The 19,346-nt window shown below is 48.2% G+C and overlaps 1 protein-coding gene across 4 annotated transcripts in view; it reads right to left on the bottom strand.

Moving 5' to 3' along the window:
• LOC146336118 (tRNA (32-2'-O)-methyltransferase regulator THADA-like) overlaps positions 1-19,346 on the bottom strand; it is a 55,544-nt gene that overhangs the window by 2,385 nt on the left and 33,813 nt on the right. For 3 of the 4 annotated variants that reach the window (XM_084819556.1, XM_084819554.1, XM_084819553.1), the window contains exons 21-30: positions 17,553-17,753; positions 15,821-15,971; positions 14,449-14,698; positions 11,428-11,664; positions 9,356-9,581; positions 7,773-7,979; positions 4,644-4,885; positions 2,663-2,839; positions 1,774-2,052; positions 520-725 (exon numbers count right to left, since the gene is read on the bottom strand). In XM_084819556.1, the coding sequence (XP_084675682.1) occupies positions 520-725; positions 1,774-2,052; positions 2,663-2,839; positions 4,644-4,885; positions 7,773-7,979; positions 9,356-9,581; positions 11,428-11,664; positions 14,449-14,698; positions 15,821-15,971; positions 17,553-17,753 (2,176 nt within the window). The remainder of the gene's footprint in view (positions 1-519; positions 726-1,773; positions 2,053-2,662; positions 2,840-4,643; positions 4,886-7,772; positions 7,980-9,355; positions 9,582-11,427; positions 11,665-14,448; positions 14,699-15,820; positions 15,972-17,552; positions 17,754-19,346) is intronic. The other variant, XM_084819555.1, reaches the window with a different exon arrangement.

The raw sequence follows: 19,346 nt of genomic DNA on the forward strand, positions 1-19,346 counted from the left end.
GGGCGCCATCAGGCAGGGCAGGCATAATGTGTCCAACTCTGAGAGCTGAAAGTTTTGCTCGTAGCCCTCACTGTATCAATGTAAGGGCTATTCCTATCCACGTGAAGCCAGGTCTGTTTGCTAGCAATAATATAAGAAGGACCCTACTGGATCAGATCAGGGGCTTATCTAGTCCAGCGTTCTGTTCCCACAGTCGCCGACAGTTTTAACATTTTGATACGTTGATTTTTTAAATTGTCGTCTTATTTGATTTGCTGTAGACTTGATGCCTCTTTTCGAGCGAGGGTTCCAGTCCTGCTCTCTGGAGCAACAGAGAGCAGGTCTGCTCCATCTTCTGCGTCACAGCCCTTCAGATATTTGAAGAGGGCTGCAACATCTCCCCTTGATCTTCTCTTTTCCATGCTAAACATCTCTTTCAACTGTTCCTCGTAGGACTTGGCTTCGAGACCTGTTGGCATCCTGGTCACCCTCCTCTGGACGTGTTCCAGGTTGTCAATGACCTTCTTAATCGAAACCCACCTTTGCTCCACCACCAGCTGCAGTGCTGGAGGCTGGAGAAGACCCCAGGCCCAGTGTGTGTTAGCCAGCGTTGCATCGACTCCCAAAGCTTTGGAGAGGCGGGCGCTCTGCTGAGCAGCTGGAGGAGAAAAGGCAGCAGCGTTTGGGAGAGAAACGCCGGCTCTGCGTAAACATTGGGTTCATCCTCTTTATACAGACTGACGGCCCTGGAGAGAGTGAAACAAAGAGAGATGTTTAAAAGCCATCATATTTGATTCATTGACCTAAAGCACGGATGGGGAACCTCTAGCCCATGAAGATTCCCCATGTCGCCTGTGGAGGCCCCCTCCTTCAAGCCCCTCCGCCTGGAGGAATTGCCACTGTTATCTCCGATCAATGATTGGAGATAACAGTGCGGAATTCCCTGTAGTGCGCTGCTCACTGTCCAGTAAGATAAAAGTGGTGTGTGTGAGCGTGTACACCATCTTGAGTTCCTTGAGGAAATGAATTTATAATGCAATGCAATGCAATATAATATAAATACAATAAAGAGAAGCAAGAGGACAGGCTATTTTTTATTTGGCATGATGACAGATTTTGCTACTGGCTCTGCTCCCATCAGACTCTGCTATGGCTACGGCTATTGATCTGCCAGGTGCCATGGGTCTCCCTCAAGTCTCCGTTGATCTGGTAGGGGGCTGATTTAAAGAGCTGCCCCTGGGAAAAATGATCCTGTAGCCCAAGGGTGGGCAACTTCTGGCCCTCCAGATGCTTTGGCCTACAACTCCCATCAGCCCTAGCCAGCATAGCCAGTGGTGAGGGATCATGGGAGTTGCAGGCCAAAACATCTGGAAGGCCACTGGTTGCCCACCTTTGCTCTAGCCTAAGGAATTTCTAGGTTACTTTGTTAGAGATTTCCTCTAACAAAGGAAATATCTGAATGCAGAAGGTTTCAGGTTCAATCCCCACCATTTCCAGGTAGGGCTGAGAAAGACTCCCTGGAGAGCTGCTGCCCGATCAGGGTTGACGATGCTGAGCTAGGTGGTCCAATGGCCTGTCTTTGTCTAAGGCAGTTTCCCAAATCTGTGTCGGAGAAGAACTTCGAGGCCTCTAATGCTCACCCCACCTCTGAGCTGAGCGTTACTGAGCCCCCGAAGACTGTTTTGAGGTGAACTTCACCGGCAACTCAAAACAGCAACTCTTCTCTGCCTGCCAACCTTCCTGATTTGTGACAAAGATATTCACTTCCCACCTTCCCCACCTTCTCTTGCTTACCCCTTGGCCTCCAGTTCTGTCAAAGCATCACCAAGATCTGTTGTGGGGAGATGACGCACCAGAGACTCAAAGGTTTCTGGGTAATTCCCGAACTTTTCCAGCAGGAACTGCAGCAGGCTTAGCAGGGCCTTGCTACTCTGAAGCAAAATGCAACCGCCTCGAGGGGGAACCTCTGAGTCAAGTGGCGGCGGCTGGACCACGAGGCTGGCAAAGATGGCGGCTTCCTGCCTCACTTCCTGGTCTTCGTCTTGGAGCAGGCAAATTGCTGTGTCAATCAGGCTGAGGAGGAGGTCAATAAAAAATAAATCAACACTGATTTTTTTGAGCGCTGGAAAATGGGATCTTAAGGGCGCAGACCTATCTGGATGCCTGTCAGCTTCCGAACTCGGAGGTTGACGGGCATCCGATGTAGGGTGGGAGGAGTGCGATCTCCGGCTCTGCATTTTTGCTAGACGGGTGTTTTCACCCCTCTAGCTGGGGCTCTGTGGAGTAGGAGGGAAGGAAGCTGGGGAGGCCAGTTGATTCTTCGTAAACTGCCCCACATCACCTCCCCGCTCCTCCCACAGAACTTTTGCTACCTTGGAGAGGCAGTTGGCACAGTTCTCTCTGCACTGGCTGCGACGGGGAGGGGAGCTCAGACTCCTGGGTCCAAGGTCGGGGCTCTGTCTCCGACCTTGGATCCAGGAATCCGAACTATCCATGGCCCCCTAGTGTTGTCTAGGGGCCATAGGATTACTCTCCCCATAGATCCAAGGATTGGGGCAATATTGCTCAGTTTGCATTTTAATATGAACTGATTTATTAAAATTATTAAACGCTTCATCAAATGATTTTCTCTAGGCATTTTACAATTAATATTAATAATAATAATAATAATAACAACAACAACCACAGAGCTGCTGCATGAAAGGGTGAGCTGGAGGCTTCCTGAGATCTCCAAATCAGGTCCGCACCGGCCACTTTCAGTGATTTTGCTGCAGCCATTCTGAGCAACTCGGACGAAAGGGGATCGCTGCACCGTTCTATTACCGCACACCATCGTTCCCATAAAGGACAATCCTCTATGCTGTCACAAGAGGAAAGGACGTTAATAATAAGTGATCGAACAAATGCCGAAGCTCATGAACTCCCTTTGGATCAACCAGATCCCATTCTCTATACTAGGGGTAGGCAGAGTGGTCCCCGCAGGACATCTTTCTTGGTGCTTCCCAAGGTGCCCTACACCTCCCACTTTTTTTTAATTAACAAATTAAATTAATTCTGTTAGTGCTAAAGAAGTGTCGCTCCAAAGGAATGGTTTGGTGTGTCAGGACTCAGACCCCCCACTTTGGCCTTGTACCCAGTCTTTTGGGCAAGTCACTTGTGCTTTGTAACTACCCACGCCTGCCATGGCAGCCATTTTGTAGTGGTGCTCACAACAGCTTCCCCCCCAAAGGGTTGTGTATCCCCTGCTATATACTAACAGCAATCTCAGTTCTCCGAGGATGGATCCTGCTGTAGCCAAAACAGTGCCATCCATGCACGAGAAGAAAGTATCAGCAGGACTGGGAGAACCCCACGGTTAAATCATAATAACCCTTTCTAAATTTTCATCTACACATACGAATTAACATATGTAGATTTTATGCATGTGTCCTCTTTCTTGGCGATTCATAGTTGGCTTGCTCCATTATTCTTATTCTTATTGTTATTTCATTTCTATACTGCCCAATAGCCGAAGCTCTCTGGGTGGTTGTCAACAATTCACATAAAAAATACAAACCACAACATTATACAACATTACATGATACAACATTATAATAAAACATACTCTTAATTTTTAAAAACGTAATTTAAAACGATTTAAACAGCTAAAAACAATTTCAGTCAACCATTTCAATAACAGATCTGTTCAAGACAGCTAACATAAGTGTCCCATCATATGCCATTAAATGCCTGGGAGCAGAGGGCTGTCTTAACCTGCCGCCGAAAAGACAGTGTTGGTGCCAAGCAGGCCTCAGTGGGAAGCTCATTCTACAGTTTGTTTGTTTGTTTTTTTATTTATTTATTTCATTTCTATACCGCCCAATAGCCAAAGCTCTCTCAGTTGGGGGGCCACCACCGAGAAGGCCCTCTCCCTTGTTGCAACATTCTGAGCTTCCTTGATTCTGGCTCCTGGTTTAACCTTTGGCCACGACTTGCTCTTTGGGCCTGGCTGCTGGCTGGTGTCAAGGGCTCCTTGGAGGCCTCTCTCAGTCTAATTCAGTAGCCAAGTCCAGACACAGACAAAGGGATTCTTTTCAAAGCTTTATTCCTCTTTTACAACTTAACAACTCTACTGTTAGCAACTAGATATGAGCAGCAGAGTACCTATGCCCTGAGTTGGAACAGTTGGTCCCCATTTGAAAGGGAATTACTGGCAGACCCCTGAACTTAAGGGCTAGGGAGAGTCCCTCCCCTTTTCCCTTGGAGCCTCTGGGCGCAGCCGTTGTTTGCGTGCCAACTGGGCACTACGCCTCCTTTCTGCGCCCTGCATTTGGCGCCGCTCTCTGCGTTGGCGTTGCACATCCATCAAGTCTGCTTCCCGTGCTCTGTCACTCCCAGGACTGCTATCTAAGCTAGGAATGCTGGTGGGAGGAATCTCCGTCAGCTGTTGGCCCTGGGAAAGAGGAGCGCGCTCCCCTCCCAGGAGCGACTGCTCTTCCTCAGAATCAGACTACTCTGGGCTTCTATGGGCTTAGTGTCCACCCTGACAGCTGGTCCCATGATGGCTTTTGGCTCACCTCAGACTGTTGTCCATGGCCTAGCCCTGAGCATGTGACACCTTGGGCTTGTTCACACCTTGCCACCTGTGGGACACTTTCATCCCTAGAAAACATGGATCTACTTACCTTGGAGTCAGGAGCAAAGCAACAACACAGAGCGCATGACCCAGAAGGTCTGGACTGAGATGGTCATTTTCCACCATGGATATCAGGATCCCCCTGCACTCAATGTGCACAGCACTTAGTGGCTTATGGGGAGAAGACAGATTCCAAGATGGGGGACTGCCGTAGAGGTACGCAAAGGCCTTCAGGTATAACTTTAGAAGCACATGGTCTGTCCTTCCTTTCAGCACCTCATCTAGTTTCTCCTAATTAACAGAAAGAAAACATATCTAGAGTAAAGGGGGAAAATATACAAATCAACTCCTTAAGAGTTGCAGGACTTTTGTCTCTCCTACATGCATGAATTTTCCTCCCTCTCTCAAAATACTAGAACCCGGGGTCATCCTATGAATCTGATTGCTGGGAGAGTCAGGACAGATAACAGGAAGGGCTTCTTCACACAGCGCAGAGTTAAAATACGGAATTCACTACCACGAGATGTGGTGATGGCCACCAATTTGGATGGCTTTAAAAGGGTATTGGACAAATTCCTGAAGGAGAAGGCTATGAATGGCTACTAGTCCTGATGGCTATGTGCTGCCTCCAGTACCAGAGGCAGCGTACACCGGTTGCTGGGAAACATGGGTGGGAGGGTGCTGTTGCGCTCATGCCCTGCTTATGGGCTCCTGGTCGACAGCTGGTTGGCCACTATGTGAACAGAATGCTGGACTAGATGGACCCTTGGTCTGATCCAGCAGGGCTCTTATGTTCTTATAGAATTGTGCCCTTAACAGGTACATTGTACATATAAATGTGTATGTGTATATGGGGCAGATCCAGGATATGCCTTCTGGAAGAGGAATGGCTCTGCTAGCAGAAAGTCCCTCTTCATAATTTTGGGGGATTCCCCCTTCCTAGCTCACACCACAGCTCTCCCCTTTCAGCATGGTCTCCTGACTTTTTGTGTAGCATTTTCAGGGGGCTGGAGGGGCTGCCGTGGGAAGGAGGGGGAGGGGAAATCCACTTCTGCCAGTGCTGTTGATCCAGCATAAAACTGGATCCAACTCATATATATTTGGCAAGGGGGAGAGGAAATGGCAGCCGCGAAGAAATGGCTGCTAAGAAAAAAACCGGTGGGGGTTTAGCTGCTGCAAATGTCACCCCCTGCTCCTGAAATCTGCTGGGAGATTTTGGCCCTGTTTATACCACCAACACCCCAGTGGGAAAATTCGAGCCAAAAGGTATTCTTGGAGAACTTTTGGTTTAGCCCTGAAATTCGCCTACCCCACTTCTGACACATCAGTCTGTGGCTGGCATGTCTAGGGCTGGTCCAAGACATTTTTTGGGTTGAGGTGGAACAGCAAATGGCCCCTCTCCACCGCCCCACCGCCCCCGTCATGGTGCATTGTACCCAGGTTATTTTCAAACCTGTGCTAGAAAATCCCACAAGCAAATACAACAATAAATACAACAAAATACAACAATAAGGGTGCAATCCAATGGGATGCATCCTGGCTGCTCATAAGCCTCTGAACTCAGAGGCTAATGCGTATCCTATGCAGAGTGGGAGGAGCCTCGCACCTCCCGCTTTGCATTTTAGCAGGACGAGTGATTTCACCCGTCTAGTGGAGGCTTCAGGGAGGGGGAGGGAAGAAGGCTGGGTGTAGGGATTTTTCTTGGGCCTTGCAATTTACATTTGGGTACAATATGGGGTATGGGGAGTTTACAGTTTAAGGGGTAAGAGATGGTGCTTATAGAGGGGTTAACGCTAATGTGTAACAGGGCAAGTGGGGGAATTGGAAGCTTGCTAGATGCTGATCAGATGATAACCTTCCAACCATATCAACTGTCTCTTCCTTATAAGGAAATTGGGTAAAAAGTAAGGGGTCATTGATAAGAACATGTTGTAGTTTGGGATTCCCCTGTCTGGAGGTAAAGGGAAGGAAAAAGGAGCTGTTGACCTGTTTTGTAGTCAACACGACAAAAGGATGGATTTTCTGGGAGGAGGATGACCTTTAATGTGACCAAGACCAACTAGATGTAAAGATGTCAGTATAAGTATTAGAAAGGAGGTTACCAATTTGGGAGGGTATTTAGGTTGATACATGGAAGAGATCTGGGTCTGTCTTTCTTCTTTCATCCTGAACTTGAGACTTTACTCTGAGCCTATCACTTAGGCCTCAGTTAACTCCCCGGCCATGCTTGGAGAAGAAGAGAGTCCTTTTACCCTTGCTGGTAAAGAACAGGCATACATAGTAGGCATACAGCTGCAGGATGTGCGACTATGCCTTTTCTTTGCTTTGTTGCCGAGTGGAAGGTTTGTGTGTTTGTTAAACTTTTTCTTTAATAAATGCATTTAGTTTATGTTAGTGTTTTAAGTCCTTATTTGTAGAATTTAATTAAATCTGTCTGAATGTGAACACTCAGTCTCAGTCCCCAAAGGAACCTCGCCTACAACCTCAGGGCCAAGCTGAGGCTGTTTAAAGTAAGTGTGCCTAGGTATTCAATTCCAGGGACCCTGAAATTTTAGCCTCCACTTTTTCCCTTACATTGGGAAGGCTGGGGATACCTTGTATTCTCGTGTTCTCAGTCCTGTCCCCCCCCCCCCCCGGAACGCCACCTTTCCCTTCCTATGAATTTGCACGTGCGAGCTCATAACAGCAGCCAGCGCGGTTCTCTCTGCGCTGGCTGCGAAGGGGAGGGGACGGGCAGCGCGGTTTCCTGGTTCTAAGCTTGGAGTACTGTCTCGCAGCTTAGAGCCAGGAAACCGAAAGACTCCTATGTCCTCCAGATGTTGTCTAGGGGGACACAGGATTGCTCCCTAATAAAATAAACTGCTAACGATTTTCTGTTCTTTCATGACAGTCAAATTCTACTGCCTGAGCTGGCTGCCTCACTCTGCCTCATGGTAGGGCTGGCTGTGGTCATAAGAACATCAGAAGAGCCCTGCTGGATCAGACCAAGGGTCCATCTAGTCCAGCATTCTGTTCGCACAGTGGCCAACAACTGTCTATTTTGTCCTTTCATGTGAGTCGTCATTTCGCAAGGGCTGCATGAAGCAGGGGGTTATACTACATGGTCTTCTGGCTCCCTTCCAACTCTATGATTCTATGGGTGTGAGAATGTCTCCTCTTTGAGGAAGCCAAACCTCACCAGTAAGATCAGCTGCAGCTCCTTGCTTGAATTCAGGCCTTTTCTGGCCTCCTTTTCCACCATCCAGGTCAGGACGGCTCCTTGCACATCCATGTTCCCCTTTTGCAGGAGCAAGCAAAGTTCACTGACTCCCTCAGGATATCCCGACCTTGTTGCTTCATGACAGAGGAAGCCAACGGCATGTTGGCAGAAGGCAGCAGATCCAACCTGGGACAGGACAAACAAAAACTAACAATAGGCACGATTGGAGGATATTCAGAGAGAAGCGGAAGGTTGCCCGCAATGATAGCTGTGGGAAACAGTATGCCCTGGATACTTTGACAAAGAATACAGGGAACAAACCTTCTCAATTTTCCACGGACTATTTTCTTCACAACTGTTTCCCTTGACAGAGTTGTGGGTGCGCCCACAAAATGGCTGCCATGGAGCAGCTTGCTCATTCATAAAATGGCTGCCATTTCCCAGAAGGGAAATTGGGTGGGACTAAAAGGAAAGTCATTTGCCCAAGAACCAAAGTACATGGCAGAGGTGGGTGTCTGAGCTCCAAAACACAAAACCACTCCTTTGAAACCCAAATAAAGATGGCGCTGGAGGGCTGCGCTTTGCAGCAGACCAACCTCCCAGCTTATTTATGTATTAGATACATATCATGCTGACCATATTTAAAAATATCTCTAAGTGGATCACAAGATAATTATAGTATACATTGAAATATAATTAAAATACAGAAAACTGCTAAAACATCACTATAAAACATTAATAAAAAACCATTACAATCAATTAAAACAACATTTGCTCCCTGGGTAAAGAAATGGGTCTTTAATTGGCAGTGAAAACATGATACAGTTGGTACCTTCTGAATACCCAGATGGCGAGTGTATATATCTATATAGATATATAGAGACGCACACGTGTATATGTATATGTGTATATAAATGAAATAAAAATCAGGAGGGGCAGGGAGGCTGGTGAACACCAAGGGCGGTGTCCATAGGCTCATGGGTGCCCTTATGGGCATGATGAAACATACCATGGGGGCTTCAAGACCTCACTTCATTTTTATTTATTCATTTCATTTCTATACCGCCCCATAGCCAAAGCTCTCTGGGCGGTTCACAAAAATTAAAACCAAAGAGCACACAATAAAACAATATAAAATATATAAAATATTAAAACCACAGTATAACAATACAACCAGAATAAAACCTGAATAAAAACTAGCAGCAATGCAGCGATTTAAAATACAGATTTAAAACAGCAAAGCTAAAAGCCTGGAAAGCTAAAAGTCTAGAAGGCTTCATTCCTATTCCTTACATCCCCTAGCCCAGCCTTCCCAATTTTGTGCTCTCCAGATGTTTGGGAGTACAACTCCTATCACCCCTGACCACTGGCCAAGTTGGCTGAGGCTGATGGGTGTTGTAGTCCATGGCATCTGGAGGCCCCCATGTTGGGGAAGGCTGCCCTCACCCCCCCTTTTTTTACCGTGCATCTTCATCTGGACCAGTGACTTGCGTGTGGCTGTTCTGTCTATCCCTCAATGCTATTGGCCTTAGAATGACCACAGCCTGGGTAAACATAGATACCTGAATGTGAGATAAGCCAGGTTTCTCGATGGGCTTAGCGTTGGCCAGTTCACTGCTCACAGCCTCCTGAACCCGCTGCACAAAACCCGGGGAACAGCTTCCCACCAGAAGGGAGACAACTTGGAGGTAGGCCGTGCGGATCAAAGGGCATCGCTGTGCGGCGGAGATCAACCAGAGGAGGTCTTCCATCCGGCAGGCGATGGAGACCAGTATGTCAGGAGACAGACTGGAAGGAAAAAAGAAGCCACTATTTCCCCTCTACTCAGCACTGGTTAGGCCTCAGCTGGAGTACTGTGTCCAGTTCTGGGCACCGCACTTTAAGAAGGATGCAAACAAGCTGGAGAGGGTTCAGAGGAGGGCAACGAAGATGATCAGGGGACTGGAAACAAAGCCCTATGAAGGGAGACTGAAAGAACTGGGCATGTTTAGCCTCAAGAAGAGAAGACTGAGGGCAGATAGGATAGCGCTCTTCAAGGACTTGAAAGGTTGTCACAGAGAGGAAGGCCAGGGTCTCTTCTCGATCATCCCAGACTGCAGGACACAGAATCATGGGCTCAAGTGACAAGAAGCCAGATTCCGGCTGAACATCAGGAAAAACTTCCTGACTGTTAGAGCAGTACGACAGTGGAACCCATGACCTAGGGAGGTGGCGGGCTCTCCCATACTGGAGGCATTCAAGATGAGGCTGGACAGCCATCTGTCGGGGATGCTTTGACTGGATTCCTGGATTGAGCACGAGCTTTGACTCGATGGTCTTGAAGGCCAATTCCAACCCTACTATTCTATGATTCTATGATTTTTCCCCTTTCTCCCAACACCCATGGATACATATCTGCCAACTCTGGACAACATTCCATGTGTCTAATCGAATGGGCTCTGATCTGTGAAAGCTTCTGTCATAATCAATTTGTCAGTCTTAAGGTGCCACTAGACCAGAGGGGCAGAACGCAAATCTGGCCTGCCAGGGTTCCCCAAAAGGCCCTGCCCTCTTTTTTGCCCCACCCCTCCCCCCAACCACCAGTCTTTTGGCAGCTTCCCAGCTTTTGCATGTTTTCCCCTCCTGCTTTCTAAAAGGTTGAAATGCTTCCCCTAAGGCTACATAACTGTCAGTAAGAGCTTTAAGCTATGATATGCTGGTATTTTTGATAGTTTGGCCCCACCCTCTTTGCCTCTGGCTCCACTCACCACTGGAATGCAGCCCCTGAGAACTTAAGAACGCAAGAACTTAAGAAGAGGCTTGCTGGATCAGACCAAGGGTCCACCTAGTCCAGCATTCTGTTCACACAGTGGTCGACCAGCGGTCGACCAGGAACTCACAGGCCTGGCATGAGCGCAACAGCACCCTCCCGCCCATGTTCCCCAGCAGCTGGTGTACATAGGCTCACTGCCTCTGGTACTAGACAGCCATCAGGACTAGTAGCCATTGATAGCCTTTTTCCTCCAGGAATTTGTCCAGCCCTCTTTTCAAGCCATCCAAAATGGTGGCCATCGCTACATCCTGTGGTAGTGAATTCCATTGTTTGACTCTGCGCTGTGTGAAGACGTCCTTCCTTTTCTCTGTCCTGAATCTCCCACGAATCAGCTTCTCCAAGCTTAAATTCGATCATTGTGCTGAAAGAGGTTCAACGGCTCTGCATGAGACCCTTTTAGCTGTTTTTGCTGCAGCAGCCTAACTCAGCTGGCCCTTGGGAAGAATAACAATGCTGCCACGTTAGCACAGCACAAACGAATTGATGGCGTGGTCAAGTATCCTTAGCATGTCTGTTCCAACTCACCTTTTGTGCAAGCTGTGGGCCAAATTCCTTCTATGTGACGCCTGAACTGTCAGGAGGTCCCTGGAGCTAGAAGCATGGAGCTACGTAGCCTCATGTCATGAGCTATAAGGACGGCAGTCGGGGTCCCCTCATCACCACCAATATGATCTTTGTCTCAAAGGAATGTTGCCCTTATTAGGAAAAAAAGGTCTCCCACCCCTGCTGTGCACCCCTACCTGGGAGTAAGCCCCACCGAACTTGAGGTAACTTACTTGAGAGGAGACACGCGCCCGATTGCGTGGTTAGAAAGCCACTTACCAGTTCACATTCAGTGCTCGAGCCAACAGGGCCTGGATTTGCAGCAGACATCCATGCAGTGCATTATGGGACAGTGTATCATCAGGCTGTGGTAAGCCCCCAGCCAGTCGTAAGAGGACTTTCCCGTATTCCGTCGCTGGAACAAGGGGCACCAGGGCCCTGGCTGCCATCACTCGCACAGCGTAAATGGGGTTTCCTGACAGGCGGATCAGGGGCTCCAGGAAGCAGATGGAATTGCTGCAGAAGAAGCAAGGACGAGAGTGGCAATGGTCAGATTTGAGTTCCGAAGGATCTCTGGGTGGCACCACATTTTCCCGTGTGCGCAATGTTGTTTTTTCTCGCAGCAAACCTTACGAAGATTGGAAGCTGCCTTATGCCAGCACAGACTATTTGTCAATCCAGCTTGGTATTGTCTGCTTTGACCAGCAGCATTTCTCCTGGGTCCCCGGCTGGGAGCCTTCACATCACTGGGCCCCTGATTCTTTTTCAATTGGAAATTGATTGAACCTGAGACCTTCCTCATGCAAAACAGGTGCTCCAGAGCGGAGACAGGTAACCATATCTCTTGTTACAGGGATGTGCGATGCCACTAAATGACAGCCCTTACTAGTGTTGTTGTTGTTGTTATGTAGTTTTTTGGGGTAAAATTTCAACAAAACAAAACAGAACAAAAAAGAGGAAAAGACAAAAATTGTAGCTACATAGATTTAAATATATAATTTTCAATGCTTGCATATGAAGTGTGTGTGTGTGTGTGTGTGTAAAAAAATACAGCTTTCTAATTATACATAAACTTCAACAAAAGAAGACCAGATATCGAAGTATCCATTCACAAGCGGCATCTATATAGCACCCGTTCAAATATTGAAAGTGCTGATAGGTCCCCATTTCATTTCATTATTATAGGAGGTGAGCATTTATCCTTCCGATGTTGTAATATCAGTCTTGGAGCTGTCAAAACAGCATGGAAAATCAGTTTGCGCTGACCGTGCATTAACTTCCAGGAAGCAGGTACATCAGTAAATATGAAAGAGTGTTCCAATACAAGGTTTATCCATATAGTAACCTCCTCCATATCCATATAGTAACCATATAGTAACCTCCTCCCCAAAACAAGCAACTATTGTGCATTGCCAAAACATACTGGTAAAAGAAGCATTAGCTGTGTTACAGCTCCATCAATTAGCCAACGTAGATAAACCCTTGTTAAAAAAGATGTTGTCATGTCCAATAGACATGGAACAAGAGTTTTTGTGGAATAAGGCGCAACCTTGTTAAGTTTGTTTAAAAGTTTTTAAACCTTTCAGGGTGCACTGCTCTCACATGGTGGCTTACAATATTACAAAAACATGAAATACATCATACAATTACACACACACACACACACACACACAGCAGCAGCAGCTAATAATTTGTGAGCACCAAATGCAGACTGGAATAAATGTGTCTTCAGTTTCTCTTTTCAATTTTTAAATCCAGCAGTGATGAGACCATACATGTCTCCCTGGGGAGGGAGTTCCAAAGGCGTGGGGGCCACCACTGAGAAAGCCCTAACCCGAGTACCTGCCAGTCTAATGGCTCTTGCTCATGGGCCAGAGATTAGGGCCCCCAATGCTGATCTTAATGCTTGGCATTCTCATACAGGTGTAGGCAGTTGTTCAGATAATGTGGTCCCAAAGCATTTAGGTCTTTCAAGGCCAAAACCGGCCCCTTGAATTGGGTCCTGGAAACTAACAGGCAGCCAAGGTAAATGATACAGAGCAGGAATCATACGATCCAGATGTGTAGCTTTCAATCTAAGTTGTGGATGACATGCAGGTGTGCTTGTAATACATCTCTGAACACCCTTGTACAAGTAACTGGGAATTCTGATAAGGCCAGGTTCCTCCGCGCCCCCTGGGGGTGTCTGTAAAGTTTTCCCTGGACAGCTGTTCTGTCAGCTCCAACTGACAGTTCCCTGGGACTGCAAACTCTGGCCTCATCCACTGGCCAGAGTACCAAGAGCTACTGGAGGCTGCACCCCCTGCCTCCCAGGGAGACCATCACAGCAAGAGAGTGACCAACCTGGGCCCATCCATCAGCCAGAGAAAGAACAGCTGCAGGGCTCTTGTTTCGCCCTTTCTTGCCAGAAAGAGCACCGATAAGAACTTTGAAACTAAAAACTGGCGCCTGAGTGTTGCCTTTTTCCTCCTCCCTTTTCCTTTTGGGTTGTGCCTTTTAAATGGTAAACTTGCGGACAGGGGCTGTCTTATTATGAATGTGTGTAAGCTGTTCTGGGAGCTTTTTTGGGCTGAAGAGCGGGATAAAGTTCCTGTAAATAAATACATACATACATACATACAGGAGGGAGCGATCCTATCTGGATCGATGGTCGCCTCCAATCCTGGAGGCAACCGCCTATCCAGTGCAGGACAGGAGAAGTGGTGTGGAGCAGATCTCCCCCACGGTCCCGCCACCCTGTTTTCATGGCTAGACAGCCAAAATCTGTCTAGCCGCGGGACCTCGGAATGTGGGGAGAGGTGGCCAGACGAGATGTAGGATGTGTCGTACAGGCAATTCTGACCTCCCCACCCTGGCCCGCCCCCAGGAATGCCCCATTTCCCCTGCTCCGCGCTGCTCTTCCAAGTGTGGAGCGCGGGGCCGATCCACGCTGCCTACAAGGTGGTGCGGGAGGGGGTGGAGGTCAGTTCTCTGGGAACCAGCCACTCCTCTGGCCGTCTAGCCACTGACTAGTGGCCACTGGATTGCGCCCTAAATAAATAAAGTGTTTGTGTGTGTAAACAATAGCTTTGGCTATTGGGCTGTATAGAAAATAAATCAATAAAGATGTAAGAAATAATCAAATAAAAACCAACTGGAGTGCCATTGTTTCATAGAAAGGAGGGGTACAAATAATGCATACATACATACATACATACAAGTTCAAGAAAGAAAGAGAAAGAGAAAGAGACCAGCACCCAATTGAATATGACTGTAGTTTGGTTCTTGGTGCTTTTATCCCACCATTGAAGGCTTCCCTACCTGTTCAGAGTGTCTGTGCTAGGCAAGAGTTTTGCCAGAAAGGTGAGGATGGCATAGAGGGAGGGGCAGAGGCGAAGCTTCCCTTTCTCGGACCCTCCGGACGCAGACGCTTCCACCGCCGAGGTCAATTCTCCAAGCAGGATGCTTCTCAGCTGAGGGTAGCGGCTGAAAATGGCCTCAGGGCTCACCCCGTCGTGACCGTGGCTGTCATCTTGACTCTTTTGACCAAGCAGACGAACCGTCAAGGCGCCTGGGAGAGAAAAAACAAGCAGGGGGAGAAGATACGAAGTCAGATGTTTTTATTTAGGTTGTGCAGTGGTGGCACTGGGGCAGCGGGTGGGGCAGGGGGAATACTGGGTTGCAATCCTGGCCGTGGGGGAGCCATGTCCCATATATTAGACTTCAGGAAGAGAAATGGTATACTTCACTCTAATGCGCCCATCTCAAACATATTTTCTTTGAAGTTAAGTCCTGTCCATTGTGACGGAGTTAACTTCCAAGGATGCATGCTTAGGATTCCAGCCTTATTTTGATATCCAGTTTATGATTCAGTTATAACTTGTTGTGAGAAAAGTTTTGTTCTTTTCAGTAACCACAGGGATCCACCAATTGGGGTGGGGGAGGATTGCCCCCTCTCAGGCCTCTCTGGCACCCCCTATGAGGTCATGGTGTTTACAAATGTCTGAGAAGATCCACTTTATGGACAAACCCAGAGCCCATACTGAGCATGGATCCTGCTATAATCCTGCACACATTAATTTCTCTCTCCCCCTTCCCCCCTCTCTCTAAGGTTTCTAGCCCTTAAGACTGAGAAAAGGCCCTCCTGGGTGGGCAGAGGCCAGACCAAGAAACACAGCATTAACTGGGTTATGTGTCTGTTTATTAGTGATGTGCTTGTTTTGCCTTCTCTTTGCTAAACACCTCACGTTATCATTTGGAAAAATCTCTACACTGGTAGTCCTCTCCACCACGGCTATATACTTCCCTTCCAGACTGAGAACCACTGCAATAACCAGGCTACATGCCTGTCTATTAGCGATGTGCTTGTTTTGCATTCTCTTCACTAAACGCCTCACATTATAATTTGGAAAAATCGGAACGCTTGTAGTCCTCTCCACCAAGGACTATATACATTCCTTCCACATGAAGAACCACTGCATTAACCAGGCTATGTGCCCAGCTATTAGCAATGTGCTTGTTTCGCCTTTCCTTCAGTGATGTACTCTGCAAAAACAGAGGGCTAGCAGCTAAGCATATGCTAGCTATAACCTCTCCTCCTTTCTGCACTCCTTTCTGAGGTATTGCGTCATGGGAAAGGATGCCCTGAAGTACTGGTCAGTATGTAATGGCAAGGATTAGGGTCTGTACTTACCAAAGAGCTGGATGGCTGCATTTCTCATGGCCCAGCTAGGGGAGCTGAGTGCCTTGAGAAACAACGTCACCATGGATGTAACGTGCTGATGTAGGGCTGTTCCAAGACCAGAACCACGGACTAGTGTTTGCAGCACGTGCACGGCAGAAACCTACAGATGGTAAACAGAGAGATAACATCTTGGTCACTGAGGCTTGGATTTTGGTTTCTGGAGGGCCTCGTCATGAGGACATTAGAAGAGCCTAGTGGGTTCAGACCAAATAGGTCCCAAGCATGGGGAGTCAGGGAGAGCCGGTGTGAAAGATCATCCCATGATGGGGATCATCTCCCAGAGGGAAAGTGGGTTGGGCAGTGGTTCCCCAGATGGCCACACCCCATCTATACACCAGTTGCTGGGGAACATGGGCAGGAGGGTGCTGTCGCACTCATGTCCTGCTTGTGGGTTCCTGGTCGACAGCTGGTTGGCTCCTGTGTGAACAGAATGCTGGACTGGATGGACCCTTGGTCTGATCCAGCAGGGCTCTTCTGATGTTCACCTGTGGGCTGCTTGTCCTCAAGGACCCATCACTAAAGGCACAAGCGCTGGCCAGGCTGGGACCTGGAGGAGAAGGCTATCAATGGCTACTAGTCCTGATGGCTATACGCTCCCTCCAGGACCAGAGGCAGCGAGCCTGTGTACACCAGTTGCTGGAGAACATGGGGGGGGGGTGGTTCTGTTGCGCTCATGTCCTGCTTGTGGGTTCCTGGTTGACAGCTGGTTGGCTCCTGTGTGAACAGAATGCTGGACTGGATGGACCCTTGGCCTGATCCAGCAGGGCTCTTCTTCTGTTCTTATGACAGTAAGTCACCTTGGGTGTCCATCAAGGCTCATCCAAATGGCCAGCTCTTCTGATGTTCTTATGACAGTAAGTCACCTTGGGTGTCCATCAAGGCTCATCCAAATGGCCAGCTCTTCTGATGTTCTTATGACAGTAAGTCACCTTGGGTGTCCATCAAGGCTCATCCAAATGGCCAGCTCTTCTGATGTTCTTATGACAGTAAGTCACCTTGGGTGTCCATCAAGGCTCATCCAAATGGCCAGCTCTTCTGATGTTCTTACCCCCTTCTCCTGGGCTCACCCTGCTTTTCCTGACCACGGATCACGGTCATCGTTTCACAGTGTTTGTGCAGTTTTTCCTCCCACTCTTAAATGGTTGAAATGCCTCCCCTGAGTCTTAGTTGGCAGTAACAGCTTCGAACCAAAAGATGCTGTTATTTTTAATATTTCGGCCCCAACCCTTTGGCCCTGCCCTTTTTGTCTTTGAGCCCCGCCCACCACTGGAACGCAGCACCTGAGAGCTGCTCCAACATGGAATTTGGCCCTTGGGTTGAAAGAGGTTCCACACCCCTGGTGTAAGAGGGGTAGGGCCATGGGGTTCCAGGGGTTGGCAATGACCCCCCCCCAATGAAGTGAAGGCCTTGGCAGGTGCCCAATGATGCCACACGGTGGTGCCTACACTGCCCAGAAGTGCCTCAGCTTTGGTTTTTTGCAGCTGTGCCCAAGTAGATGCTCTGAAGGTAAGAACAATGAGTGTTTGTACTGCGTTTTATGGCTGTTTGTAACATTTCCGATTAACACCCTTCTGAAGCAAGTTGGATTTGGGATGAGGGGAACGGGAGGGGGACTTCCCTCATGTTGGAGCTGCAAAGAAACTTAGGGGAACTTTTTGGTTCTGCAGATCTGCGTCCTTACCTGAGGCAAGTCCACCGTCTGGTCCCAGTCTCGGGGTAAAGGCTCGGTGGCCAAGGACAGCAACGTCCGAATGCAGTTCGCCAGCAGAGGCCGCGGCTTGACGGGGTCTTCACCAGCCACAATGCATAGAAAGAGCATCGGGAAACCCGCTGCCCTGCGAGTAATGGAGCTGCTCCGGCGGCTACTTAATAAAGCCAGGCCCTGGCAAACGAGAAAGAACCAAGCATAGCCAAGTGGACAACAGTTACATGACGTTGTGGTTACAGGCCAAAGACAGATGCAACGTATGAAGGACCAGGGCTGGTCCAAGGTATTTTTCTGACCGAGGCAAAGGACAAGATGGAGCCCCTCCCTTGCCCCTCCCTTTCCACGTACAACATCTGATTGGATTGGCAGCTGAATCTTCCTTCAACACTGGCAACGGGACAACATCATCCACCACACCTGGAGGTGGCAAGCTGACTTAGGGGCCACAGGGCAGGCTGCATGGCCCACAGCTCTCTCTCCTCCAACACCTTGCTGCCACCTCCCAGCATCTGCCACCTGAGGCGGCTGCCTCGCTCTACCTCATGGTAGGGCCGGCCCTGCACAGGACCAAACTAGATGTGATATTAAATGTATGTGCGCATTCAGCATGCCTGGCTTTTGTTCTTGAAATAGCAGCCGCCACTGGGGGGTGGGGGAAAGAGATGAGGGGTGGGACAGTGGCATGTGGGCTGGGGGATTTTAACCCTTCCCCTCCATGCTGCGGTTCCAGTGAAAACCACCCCACAAAGCCCCTATTAACTCTGGGGGGGGGAGGAAGGGTTAAAGCCCCCCTCCTGGTGTGCCACATTTCTGATCAGCCCCCATCCCCACTGGCTGGGACTTATAGAACATTAATCAGGCATATTGAATACTTAGACACACATTTTAATCCCTCCCCCAATTTTTTATTGTGATTTTTAACAAAACAAACTGAAAACATAACAAAACCAAAAAAAAAAGAATGAAATAAAAATAAAAATACAACATGTTCTAAAATCCTCAGTTTCAAATATTACAATATTCAAGAAAGACAAAAAAGGGGGAAAAGGTTACACATAAACTTCAGTAAAGCAGACCAAATATCCAAATATCCATCTGCAAGTTACACCTCTATACCACTCTTTCAAATGCGGCTAGTGCTGTTAAGTGTTCAGTCCATTGCGTTACATGCGGTGAGCTTTTATCCTTTCAATATTGGAGTATTAGTCTTCTAGCAACCAAAAGGGTGCGAAAAATCCATTTACGCCAACCACGTGTTACATTCCAAGAAGCAGAGAAGTAATTTAAAAGATCCTTACACGGACATAACTTCACGTTTGGTTAGGCTCAGGGAAAGTTCCTTCGCTTGCTGTGCAATCCCATCTTTACAAACTGCCTGACACACAGACATAGCAGTGCGTCAGATGCTTGGTTCTACAACCAAGTCTTCACTCGCTCCTCATACTTTCATTCCCCCCCCCCCGAAAGAAGTATGCTAAAGCAGCACTAATAACACGTACATACATCTACATTTAGTCGTGTATTGAAAACGAAGCAAAACTAGTTATCAAATTGCTCCAGGGATTGGTTTGTGTCTGTCCGTTGCTGATGATGACAGCTCAGGCAGCTCCTGCCTGCTAGGTGTTTCCCCCATTCAAAACAGAACCATGCTGAAAATTTGCAGTGCAGCCTTTTTGTTACTAGTGTTCAGATCTCACCCCTGACCAGTGGGGGCTGGTGCTCACTGGGGCTGGTGGGGCAGAGGGCTGGGCAGATACTCAATATTCT

Source organism: Heloderma suspectum, chromosome 13 (assembly GCF_057233095.1).
Source record: "Heloderma suspectum isolate Gila_16-S chromosome 13, 16-S_ref, whole genome shotgun sequence".
In the NCBI taxonomy this organism is placed as follows: Eukaryota; Metazoa; Chordata; class Lepidosauria; order Squamata; family Helodermatidae; genus Heloderma; species Heloderma suspectum.